The 13,148-nt window shown below is 41.6% G+C and overlaps 1 protein-coding gene across 1 annotated transcript; it reads right to left on the bottom strand.

Annotated features, from left to right (window-relative positions):
• Nucleotides 1-12,238: 12,238 nt before the first annotated feature.
• LOC121995351 lies at nt 12,239-12,858 on the bottom strand. The gene is made up of 2 exons (XM_042549110.1): nt 12,678-12,858; nt 12,239-12,523 (listed from the first exon to the last, which is right to left on the bottom strand). Exons 1-2 carry the CDS (start codon nt 12,723-12,725, stop codon nt 12,239-12,241), a joined length of 333 nt encoding a protein of 110 aa, XP_042405044.1. The 5' UTR covers nt 12,726-12,858.
• Between the last annotated feature and the right edge of the window lie 290 nt (nt 12,859-13,148).

The following is a 13,148-nucleotide window of genomic DNA, read 5'->3' as shown; positions in this document are numbered from 1 at the left end:
AATAACATCTTATCAAAAAGTCAACTAGCTCAGTATAGTTTAAAGAAGATGAGAGAACAGTTCAAAGTCTAATTACTTGACCTACCTAACTCATATAGATTGTATTTAATCAATAAATAAAATTTAAGAAATGGTACTAACTGAGAAATCTTAAAGATCATTTCCCAACTGGCACAAACCTGTGTGAAGAAACTTTTAGAAACACAAGGCCACAAGGAAAACAACGGATGCTAGTGACTAATTGACATCAACATCAACAGTGACGCAAGAGATTCCATTTAATGTTAGATTCACTTGGGAAACCTTATCAAACCAAAAGAATCACACAAAATTGATGGAAGCATGATGCTGTTGAGTTAATGAGATGTTGCATCTGATGATGTCGGTTTGCTAGAAAATAACAAAGCTTGGAGAAAAGGATAGATTTAAAAGATATCCTAATAAAGCTATACAATTCAGTTAGCTAGATTAACAGATGTAAATGAATGTATATCAGCCTACATAAAAAAGTACATCTTTTAGCCGCTACAAGAAGTAAGAGAAACTCAAAGAAATTTAAACAAATTGGTTCAGCTCCTACCAATCCATGGCCGTTATAAGAACTCCAACCCAGAGTGGCAGCATGCCACGACTTAATATCTTGGTCGCAATAGCACTCCCTATCACCTCTTGGATGTCGACCCCAATCATGGCCACCTCTGCCATGAACCAAAGCACCAAATGTACCTAGCGTGGGTACTCTTCCAGGCACAGCTCTGCCAGATGCCACCCAGTAGCCATGCTGAGCATTACCGATAGCATCTGATCAGCAGCCTCGTCGCCGTCACCCATAGCAACATCCATAGCAAAGAATAGCCCGCAATAGCTCCGGCCTGCAAATCCTCTTCTAGATTCCCTGAATCTAGGAACCCTATGCTCATCAAGAACCCCGACCTAGTGAAGAGCTACAACTTCTTCCAAGAGAAAGGCGGTGCAAATGATCCGTCATCATCGTTGGCGTCATCCTCAGCGATTTGGACTTTCTCATTGGCTTCGTACGAGCACTTGGATCCCTCATCATGGTCGTTCATTATCGAAACATCGTCGGATAGGAACGGGTGAAGGGGGTTCGCCTCTTTCTCCTCAGTTCCCTCGCTCCTTGAAGGCGAGGCAGAGAGAGGAGGAGAAGGGGGAAGTAAGCAACGCCTGATCTATCACCGGCACCGGAGGAGGAGGTAGTCATAATCCTCGGCGATGCCTGCTATCTTTGCGGCCTTCTGTTCGCCCTTGCCCTCAGAAACCCTCACGATGCCAGATACAGTAGGAACAAGCTTGGTAGCAAAAGGTGCCACCCGAGAGGGAGTATCCGTAAGCAGATCGTGGAAAGAACGTCGGAGAAGAAGATCGTGTGCACTTAAGAAGGAACCTTGTGTGCCTGGGAGCCGTGCATGATTTGGGGCCGGAAAGAAAGGGGGCAGGGAGATCGGCAAAGGGATGGGGATTTTTTCGGCAAAGGCGAAGAGAGGAAAGGGGGCAGGGATTTTTTTGATGAAGGAGAAGAGACGCACATGGGGCTACTAAAAAAATAGGGTTTTACAATAGTGTATCCGCAGTGAGCTGTAATAATGCATCATTAAAAGTAATTTTAACCAGTCGTTCTGTACACTATATGTATAATAATTATTAAGGGTGCGTGGAGCAACGTGTATTTTTGCACGTTGTCATTTATTTATGTATAATAATTATTAACAGCGTGTTTCGCACGCTGTTAATATTAAATTTTAACAATGTACTTTGCATGTTGTAGAAAAATTTATTAACAGCGTACTTTTTCTGTACGCCGTCATTTGTATAAATATTATACTATTCGCAGCGCACATAATTATGTGTGCCGTAAAAACTATTATTAACAACACACTTTAACTACACGTCGTTGATGATGCGCTGCGGAAAGTCACTTTTGTTGTAGTATATATCAGAGGTGGCGGACGAGACATTGAGAGCCACTGTTGAAACGCTTGATGTACACTCTTAAGGACTCCATAGCCCCTTGTTTGAGCGCAAATAGACTATGATTAGTCTTCTGATATCTCCTGCTGCTGGCAAAATAGTGCAGGAAAGCATTCCTAAATTCCTTGAAACAAGTAATGGATCCAACTAGTAGCCTGTCGAACTAGCTTTGCGCTGAGCCGGAGAGAGTGTTCGGAAACACTCAACATTTTATTGTGTCGATGTAGTGATGCAATAGAGTAGTGTTCTAGAATTTTCTGAGGTGATTCTCCATATCATTATTATAGGATCGTTACGCACATGAGAGAGAAGAGGTGAATTACATGATTTTAAAATATATATTTTTTTGTTTTAAAAATGAGTACGCAACGGAAAAATTAAGTAAAATAGAAATTGAAAAAACATAGTATACAAGGAGTTAATTGGTTTAGAGTCTTCAGCGACTCTACTCCAAGACCCAGGTCCCACAAACATATCTACGGGTAATCTACTAATAACCTCTTCCAGAACCGCTGGAAGAGGGGATCAAGTACAATAAAAAGATTAGGATAAGTGTAACAAGCTACACTTTCTTTAATGCAGTAATTAAGTATACAAAGAAACTTTGTTACCCAATAGTTGTAGGTTTAACAGATCAAACTCGGTGTTGGACGGCATCTTAGCAACAGTTGAATGTAGTAGCATTGTAGCATAGCAGCAGTACGAAGTTAGAGCAGTCGGAATGTCGCACGATTGCATAGAAGCTCATAAGAGAAGTGTGTATGAAGCTTTGGTCAAGTAGCCCTTTTAAAGGGGATGGAAGGCGCCTTCAACACCAATTTTTATCTCCCAAAAACAAACTCTTTTCGTCGACGAAGCATTCTGCCTTATCCGACTAAAGGTGCCTTCAAGCCTCTCCAAGGCGCCTTCCATCGCCTAACTCAAGGCGCCTTCCTTTGCATGGAAGGCGCCTTTGGTACTATTCACCATAGGTATTTTGTGCTCCTTTCGCCCTACAAAATGTATTAGTCCAACAAAATAAAATATACCCTACAAGATGAAATTTGCACAATGAAAATAAGTAATATTAATTAAATAATGTCTATCCAAGAGCAAGATCTAGTTAAGGTCTCAATTTAGGTTTTCAAAATGGACCTAAATTGGACTTACTCCTAAAGTCCCCAAATAGAACTTGTCCTCATTGGAACACTCTCCTCTAGTGACTTGCCTTACCACGCAGAATCGCTTGACTCCCTCATAGTACACCAGGTCTTTCCGCCAGTTGTCTGGTCCGCAGACCTAACTGGACTTCAGCCAACTATCATGTCCCGCGGACCCAGTCAGACTTCCCACCAGATATCGGGTCACTCCTTGACATATCTGGACTTCTAGACCAGCTATCAGGTCCTCCAGACCTAGCCAGATTTCTGCCTGGTGTTAGACCAGTCAAGTCCTGCAAACTTGACAAAAAATATTAGATCACAACTCATTTGACTTTAACTTACTTGTCATTCATCAAAACTCAGGTTTTATCATTTGTACCAACTGGAACAATAATTATTACCTCCGTACTCTCCAATAGATGAGAGTTTATAACCCTAAGAAAGTTTCTCATCTAGCACTTCCTAGGAGAAAGGAACGTTGAGTTGTTCAAGCGTCTCTTGAATGGCTGAGGCTTTTCTCCTCTTTAGGTCCCTTGAGGGCAAGTTTTCGGCTGAGGATGTCTGAGATTGCTCTATTATCTTGCCACCTTCTCCAAGGGTTCGATACAATGCTTAGGAGAATTCGCATGACCACATCATCTTGGACCTTCAGTTTGAGCCGGAGAGCCCGTCCTTCGAGGTCACAAGTGCGCGGCGTGGATGAGAATCCACACTCTACTTTTCTGAAGTCACTCGCATCTTGGCATCCTTGAATAATTCAAATTCGCAGGGTGTTATAGTGATGATGATTTTACCTGTGTCCTCCATTTTCATGGTTCGAAGCAGGTGAATGTGTTCCCACAGAAGGCGTCAAATTTAATCCTGTCCGAAAGCTGAGTCAGATGAGGGTATCGGTAATGATGGCAGGAACGTTGACGAAGAGAGAAATCTGGGACATGGTGGGAGAGGATCGCCGATGGTACCTGTTGGGACTGATTATGTAGCTAGAGGGGGGGTGAATAGCTCGTCGCGTGCTCGTGTGCTTCGTTGCTTGTTTCTTCAAGGATGTGCAGCGGAAATACAAAGAAACAAAAACATACAACGCTAACAAATGAATTTTACTTGGTATCCACCTCACAAGAGGTGACTAGTCCAAGGATCCACGCACACACACACCCTCCACTATGAATAACACTCCTTCATGGTAACTACCAAAGGCGGAGAAGTCCTACAATACTCTCAATACAAGAAGAAGGAAAGGGAAACAAATACAAGCAAAAACTTACAAGTTATGCAGTAAAAACCCTAACCCTAACTTCTTGTTGTTGCCCGCCTCTTGATCTTGGATCACTAGCAACCTTGCTCCAAGAGCCCTTCAAGAACTGGCGGTGGAGTGGAGAAGAAGTGTGGAGAGCTGCTATATAGGATCTAGTGTGAACAGTGCGAGCTCTGCCGAAGAAGACGCACGCCAACGACCTTTATCTGTGCCAACGGTTGGATCTCGATCGATTGGATTGCTCCCAATCGATCGGGAAGGCTTTGAATCGATCAACCGATCGATCCCGAGCGCCTCTGTGCTCTTTGGAATAGCCTGGATCGATCGGCTGATCGATCCAGGGTTTGTCGCACGAAATCGCAGCTCCCAATCGATCCACTGATCAATTGGGGGATCTGGATCGATCGACCGATCGATCCAGCGCTATTCTGTGCGATCGCGCACTTGTCCCAATCGATCCATTGATTGATTGGGAGGAAGCTTGTTGCGAAGACTCGCCCAATCGATCAGTCGATCGATTGGGTATGAGCCAATCGATCGGCTGATCGATCCAGCTCATGATTTCTCCCTAAAATCAAGTCTAAAGTCTCCTAAACCAACATCCAGTCAACCATGACTTGTTGGTACATAAAACCTAGCATCCGGTCACCCTTGACCAGCTAGGACTCTCTCACCAAGTGTCCGGTCAATCCGTTTGACCCACTCGGACTTTTCTCCTAGTGCCAAGTATCCGGTCAATCCCTTTGACCTACTTGGACTTCCACCAGATGTCTGGTCAACCTTGACCCATCTGGATTTCCCTTGCCTGGCTTCACTTACCAGGTCTTTCCTTCTGCCTAGCTTCACTCACCAGGACTTCTCTTCTGCCTGACTTCACTCACTAGGTCTTTCACCTAGTTTCACTCACTAGGATTTTCACCTGGCTTCACTCACCAGGACTTTCCTTCTGCCTGACTTCCCAGTTAGGACTTTCTATTTGCCTCGCTTCACTCACCAGGACGTTCACCTAGTTTCACTCACTAGGATTTTCACATGGCTTCACTCATCAAGACTTTCCTTTTGCCTGACTTCCCAATTAGGACTTTCCATTTGCCTCGCTTCACTCACCAGGACTTTCACCTAGCTTCACTCACTAGGATTTCCAGTCAAGTATCCAGTCAACCTTGACCTACTTGACTCTCCTTCACAATCTCCCCACATGAACAATTGCACCTGCAATCTTCATGTGTTGTCTACATGTATTGTCAAACATTGAAACCCAAACATCATGACTCAAGCTTGACTCATACTCAAGCTTAGTCAACCCGGTCAACTTTGACCTAGGGAATATTGCACTAACAATCTCTCCCTTTTTTATGTTTGACAATACCTCCTTTAAGTTAGGCTAATCCCATAGCCTCAACTTCCTTCATGCCAATATGTGAATGATGGTTCCCTTCATTCTCCTCCTTTTCTAGAGGGCAAACTCCCCCTTTAGGTAATGAAGACCTAACTTAACCACATTCATTCTCCCCCTATTGGCACACATCACAAACATTTCCCATCTTTGGGCACTCATCAAAAACAAACTCTCCTCCTGAAGAGTTACCCTTCGTTGTTCACAACTTCACTTGTTGCTCACAACACACTAATGAAGGTCTCATACCCTTCATTATTATCACCTTCTCATCCATGAGCATGCACCACTTGAACAATGAAGATATCCACTCTCCATTGTAGTCCAATGCTCAACCTTGAGCATCTTTCACTAAGGAAGATTAACCACCTTCCACGGTGTATGAAAATTTAGTTTTTATGTCCTTAAAGAGTAACTCCCCCTAAAGACATGGTCGTGACTTCTGTCATTGCACCAACAATGACTTGGAATCCCTAAATCTTTAGGAAACCCAAAATTAGAAGTTTTGAGGTTCATAAATTCAATAATGAACCCAAACCTCAACCTAAACCTCTACTTAGCCTCCCTTAACCAATCCATCCTTGTTTTCATCATTAAAACTCCCCCTTAAATGTATACAAATGTGTTTTGAGGGGTTAGGAATGGTTACCTAGACTAAAATAGGTTTAAAATGCTGAACATAAGCTTTCCCAGCCAAAATCAGTATCTTCGATCGATTGGAGTTGGGTTCTAATCGATTGAACCAGCTTGAATCGATCCACTAATCGATTCGGAAGGGATGGATCGATCGGTGGATCGATCCAGACGGCTTCTATTCGCGAGAAGCCTGCCCTCAATCAATCGCCCGATCGATTGAGACCCTTCAATCGATCGGGTGATCGATTAAAGGCCTGATAGTTCCGAAATTCACTTTCAATGAATTTCAGAAACCCCTAGAAAAATCTACAAAATTCCAAAAATCGTGAAAATTTGTGTAGACATTATTTAGGGTATACTTTATCATGGAAAAATAGTTTTTTAGGAAAATACATCATATTTTCAAAGATTGACACAAACTTGAAAACTTGTAAAAACTTTAGTATTTTCTTCAAGTTTGTGTTCAACTATTCAATGATGATTACTATCAAAAAATAACATTCACCAAGGTTTTCCAAAAGTATTTTAAAACAATTTTCAAAAACCAATATCCCACCATGTTCCTTGGGCTTAATGCACATGACTTGTACATTAGCTTTCCCAATGATGGGAAAACACATAACTATGTATTTTGATGAACTTAAAACTCAAAAGAATGTACTAAATCAACATCTTAAGTTTTGTTTATCATCCTAACATCTCACTTGTATCTAATGTGCACTAAAACACATACAAGTCACCTTATGGGTCTTTGTGAGATGTAAAGTTTGGTTTTGCCCTAATCTAGAGATCATACATATCTATCTAGGTATTTTTGAATTATAGACATCCACCAAGGATGTTACTTGTTAATTAATGTCATTAGTCCTTAATAAACAAGGAATTAAAATGATGCATGATGATGTTATGGCATACATCAAAAAGAAATAATTTTCAAAAGAAAATTTCCTATAACTATATGATGTATGGATGACATGACATGGTATTTTTGTGTTTTTCATAATAAGGCATGAGTGCAAGCGCAAATAAATAAATATGATGTCATGACATTTGATGGGCAAGCAAAGCATGGCAAGTTAGCATAGATAAAATACCTAGATTACCTACCTACGTATCCTTAACCCTTAGCTAACTTAAAATTTAAACCCTAGATTGCCCACTATTTCCCAAGAAAATGTCAAAGACCAAATTTGACATTTCTTTCGCTTTTCCTAATTTGTGCCAATTTAAATTAAGCATATTCCTCAAATCTTGGCACAATTTACTCTTTTTAAAGAGTAATCAATTGAGTTAAGGCTTAAATTTGCCTTTAACTTCCTAAGAACATACCAAAATCCCAACTTGATAGTTCTTATTATTTTCTCAAATTGTGTCATTTAAAATTTCATCCAATTTCTCAAAATATGACACATTTTACTCTTTTCAAGAGTAAACCCTTTATCCTTTTCATTTTCAAAGATTAATAATAACCTTAAAAATGCTCCTTGAGTGTCAACTTCATCATGATTGGGTTAACTACCCTTCCACTTAGAGTTGACACTCTCTAACCCATCTATGAGGTAGAGAAGATGCTCCTAGGAACCCAAAACCTATTGGTGCTCCTTGGATGCTCTAGATACTCACTAGGGATAACTTCCCTAGATACCTTCCTAGTGACCTTGTTTGGCTTCTTAGAAGCCTTGGTCACATTTTCTAGGTCAACCCTAGGGATTACTTCCCTTATGACCTTCTTTGTGACTTTCTTGGACTTTTTAGAAGTCTTAATCACATTTGTTACAAAAATACTCTTAAGAATAACCTCCCTAGTACTTTTGACTTGACTCTTAGACATAGACTCAGTTCCATAGCTATATGGAACCCTATGGTAAGAAATTACATCCTTCTTAGCCTTAAATTTTTATCCCAAACCTTTATGGCCATTGGATGGTTTTTGTTGTCCTAGACCTAGACTATGCTCATTTTGCCCTTTTAGGATATTTTCCATCCTTTTTAGGGTCTTTTCTAATTTATCAAGTCTTGACCTCAAGACTTGATTTTCAACCATTAAGTCCTTAGTTTTTGGTTTTTCATTAAATCCATGAGCATTTTTATTTTTAGGCTTGTAGTTATTGACCTTAGTGTTCTTGCCTAGATTTTTATCTACATTTCTAGCCCTAGGTGTAGTAGTCTTAGCATGGAGAGCCAGATGTTTTTCTTTAATACTACCATGCTCCCTATTTTTATGGTAAATAGCATTAAAATGATATAAGTTAGAACTAGCATGCTTTTTGCCATAATTTAAAGGGGTAGGCTCAATAAAAGTTACCTTTCTTTTTACCTTGGAGGCTCCCCCTTGAATTGAGTTTCTTCCTTGAGCCTTGACCACCTTCTTTCCCTTGGGACATTGGCTCCGATAATGCCCCTTTTGATTGCAAGAGAAGCACACAATGTTCTCCTTGCTCTTCTTTGTATTGGGGATGGTCTCCTTGGGCTTCTCCTTGCCCTTTTGTGCCACTTAGCCCTTCTTCTTGGCCAATTTGGGATACTTGCTCTTGTAGTGCCCATGTTCCCTACACTCAAAACATATAATATGATTTTTATTATTAATTAAAATATTTATACCTTCTTGTGTAGGGGTGACACTTGCTCCTCCATTTGACTTGGAAGTAGAGGCTTCCTCTTGATCCGAAGATGATACTCCTCCATTTGATTTTGCTTGACTTATGGAGGTGGAAGCTTCTTCCTCCACTTCTTCTCTTAACCCGGATGTAGAAGCTTCTCCTTCTTCTTGATCCGGTGTCACCAAAGATTGCTCCCCCTCAATCCTAGAGGTGGATGCTTCTTCATCTTCATCTTGTATATGGAACAAGGAGTATGTTCCCTCCTTGCCCTCTTCATTGCATTCCTCTAAAGATGAAGCTTCTTGGACTTCCTCTTCTTCGAAAGTTGAGCATCTCTAAACTTCGGAGTCCTCTTCCTCTTGATCTTGATCCAATGAGTCACCTTCTTTGGATTCTTCTTGGTTTGGTACAGTGGAGGATATCTCATGAATCTTTGCCAATTTACTCCATAGCTCCTTGGCATCTTCAAACTATCCAATTTGCTCCACGATGTTGCTCGGCAATAAATTGACCAAAAGCTTGGTCACTTTGTCATTGGCCTCACATCTTTGGATTTGTTCTTGGCTCCACTTGCTCCTCTTGAGAACTTTGCCCTTTGAATTTCTTGGAGCATTGAAGACTTCTATAAGAGCAAACCATTGCTCTATCTCCACCATTAAGAAGTTTTCGATCCTTGATTTCCAAATATCGAAGCTAGTAGATGTGTACGGTGGAGCCACCCTTGTGTCAAATCCAAGTCCATCTTGGAATTGCATCTTGAAGTTGAGCTTCTTGAATTCTTTGACTTTGATGAATTTGCTCCAACTTCTTCACCCTCTAGCTTTACTTGTTTTGTTTGCCCCTTCCGGCGATGATTCCGGTGAAGAGCGACCTCGCTCTGATACCACTTGTTGGGACCGATTATGTAGCTAGAGGGGGGGTGAATAGCTCGTCGCGTGCTTGTGTGCTTCGTTGCTTATTTCTTCAAGGATGTGCAGCGGAAATACAAAGAAACAAAAACATACAACGCTAACAAATGGATTTTACTTGGTATCCACCTCACAAGAGGTGACTAGTCCAAGGATCCACGCACACACACACCCTCCACTATGAATAACACTCCTTTATGGTAACTACCAAAGGCGGAGAAGCCCTACAACACTCTCAATACAAGAAGAAGGAAAGGGAAACAAAATACAAGCAAAAGCTTACAAGTTATGCAGTAAAAACTCTAACCCTAACTTCTTGTTGTTGCCCGCCTCTTGATCTTGGATCACTAGCAACCTTGCTCTAAGAGCCCTTCAAGAACTGGCGGTGGAGTGGAGAAGAAGTGTGGAGAGCTGCTATAGAGGATCTAGTGTGAATAGTGTGAGCTCTGCCGAAGAAGACGCACTCCAACGACCTTTATCTGCGCCAACGGTCGGATCCCGATCGATTGGATTGCTCCCAATCGATCGGGGAGGCTTTGGATCGATCAACCGATCGATCCCGAGCGCCTCTGTGCTCTCTGGAATAGCCTGGATCGATCGGCTGATCGATCCAGGGCTTGTCGCGTGAAATCGCAGTTCCCAATCGATCCACTGATCGATTGGGGGATCTGGACCGATCGATCCAGCGACGTTCTGTGCGATCGCGCACTTGTCCCAATCGATCCACTGATTGATTGGGAGGAAGCTTGTCGCGAAGACTCGCCCAATCGATCGACCGATCGATTGGGCATGAGCCAATCGATCGGCTGATTGATCCAGCTCATTATTTCTCCCTAAAATCAAGTCTAAAGCCTCCTAAACCAACATCCAATTAACCATGACTTGTTGGTACATAAAACCTAGCATCCGGTCACCCTTGACCAACTAGGACTCTCTCACCAAGTGTCCGGTCAATCCGTTTGACCCACTCGGACTTTTCTCCTCGTGCCAAGTATCCGGTCAATCCCTTTGACCTACTTGGACTTCCACCAGATGTCTGGTCAACCTTGACCCATCTGGATTTCCCTTGCCTGGCTTCACTTACCAGGTCTTTCCTTCTGCCTAGCTTCACTCACCAGGACTTCTCTTCTGCCTGACTTCACTCACTAGGTCTTTCACCTAGTTTCACTCACTAGGATTTTCACCTGGCTTCACTCACCAGGACTTTCCTTCTGCCTGACTTCCCAGTTAGGACTTTCTATTTGCCTCGCTTCACTCACCAGGACGTTCACCTAGTTTCACTCACTAGGATTTTCACATGGCTTCACTCACCAGGACTTTCCTTTTGCCTGACTTCCCAATTAGGACTTTCCATTTGCCTCGCTTCACTCACCAGGACTTTCACCTAGCTTCACTCACTAGGATTTCCAGTCAAGTATCCAGTCAACCTTGACTTACTTGACTCTCCTTCACAATCTCCCCACATGAACAATTGCACCTGCAATCTTCATGTGTTGTCTACATGTATTGTCAAACATTGAAACCCAAACATCATGACTCAAGCTTGACTCATACTCAAGCTCGACTCATACTCAAGCTCAGTCAACTCGGTCAACCTTGACCTAGGGAATATTGCACCAATAGTACCCACAGACCAAGCGCCCGGAAGCATTAGAACGAGAACCAGGGAAGTGATCACTGTCGCACCCCCTCCAACGCTCAAGTCAGAAGGAGGGCCGAGTGGAAAAAGATGAATAATAAATGTGTGCGCGTAAGTAAGACCGTTTTCTAGCGCGTAATTGGCCAACGGAGAGGACCTCCCTTCTTATAACTGTCTTTTGTAACATCTGTAATCATAAAATATTAGAGAATGTTGCATGTCAGAGGATGTTGGGTGAAAGAAGATATACGACAAATTTCCAATAGGTAAAGAAAAATTTCACGATTTGTATGTAGCAGAATATTCCCTGACGAATATTTATTACTCTTTGACAAGTTGTGATTCTTTGACAGTGTTGTTCCCTTGGGGGTTCGATCGGCTAAGAACCCGACCGAAAGTAAAATTAGGATGGTGCCTAGGAAAAGTGAGAGGACTGAATCCTGGGGTCTAGCCGGAGTAAAGACAACCAAGATTAGATTGGGAGTCTTACTCATGAGAAATGAGAGGATTAAATACTAAGGTCCGACCGGTGTAAAATTGATTGGGATTAGATTTAGAACCCTACCCATGAAAAGTGAAGGGATTAAGCTAATAGGTCTGACCAAAGTAAAGCAGGCCAAAATTAAATTGAGAATTTTACTCATGAAAAATGAGGAAACTGAATCTGATAAAATCAGCCAAAATTAAAGGACTGGACTGGTGCTAACAGTGGGTCATCTACTATTTTCCGTATCAATAAGCTTAATGGACTGGCCGCTCTGGTTTGATGGATCTGGTGTAGGAGGAACCGAAGCTGCGTCCTCGCCTCGTCCCTTTCGATGGTTGTTCGATGCAGGAGTTGGAGAAAGCGGTTGACTTGTTGATTCGATTTGCGCAGCTCTTCGTCGGCGTTGACTTGTAGTTCCTCCAATTGGCTGCAGGCACGCATCGGCTTCTCGTTTAAGCCCTCGATTGTTGGCTGCAAACAGAAACAAACAAAAAGAAGAAGAAGAAAAATACAGAATTGTCAGTGATTCGTTTGTATTTATTTTATTTACATCAAACATTGTTGACTCGAGTTATGAAAGTAAATCTTCATGTTCGATATTGAGGTTTATCCAAATATGACTCACCTCATGGAAATTCCAAAGAGAGACCCTGCCTCCATCCATGCTGTTCATATCTGCAACTCATCAAGGATTCACATCCTTCCGTGTCTCAAACACACATATTTATAACTTTTCGTGGACATTTTTTGGTGATTAAAATGTCAACATAAAGCATGGGGAGAATTAAGGACAATGGGGAAAAAATTAATGATTTTTTTTTTTTTTGTTCCTCGGTTGGAAAAATATATTCTTCTTTGGATTTTGTTTAATGTAATTAAAATATCTTCTTTTTATTCCAAAAAAAAATTATAAAAATGTTTCTCTGATTGAAACTCTATGGATTTAGTATCGATTTCCTAACTTATAGCTATTTGCTTCCTTAATTGTATTAGAAATCAAAACCTTCGAGTTATCTTTTCAATAGTTGATTTATCCGTTTTGAAAAACAAAAATTAAGTAAGAAATGACAAAAATTATCAATCATTCACTTCTATA

The sequence above is a fragment of the Zingiber officinale genome, chromosome 6A (assembly GCF_018446385.1).
Source record: "Zingiber officinale cultivar Zhangliang chromosome 6A, Zo_v1.1, whole genome shotgun sequence".
In the NCBI taxonomy this organism is placed as follows: Eukaryota; Viridiplantae; Streptophyta; class Magnoliopsida; order Zingiberales; family Zingiberaceae; genus Zingiber; species Zingiber officinale.
The sequence above is the reverse complement of the archived record's forward strand: the minus strand, read 5'-3'. Positions and strand labels throughout refer to the sequence as shown.

Excerpts from the sequence above, each read along its gene's own strand:
- LOC121995351 (XM_042549110.1), bottom strand. The coding sequence starts at position 12,725 with ATGAACAGCATGGATGGAGGCAGGGTCTCTCTTTGGAATTTCCATGAG. Across the intron at positions 12,524-12,677 it reads CTCTTTGGAATTTCCATGAG|CCAACAATCGAGGGCTTAAA; the intron begins GTGAGTCATATT and ends TTCTGTTTGCAG.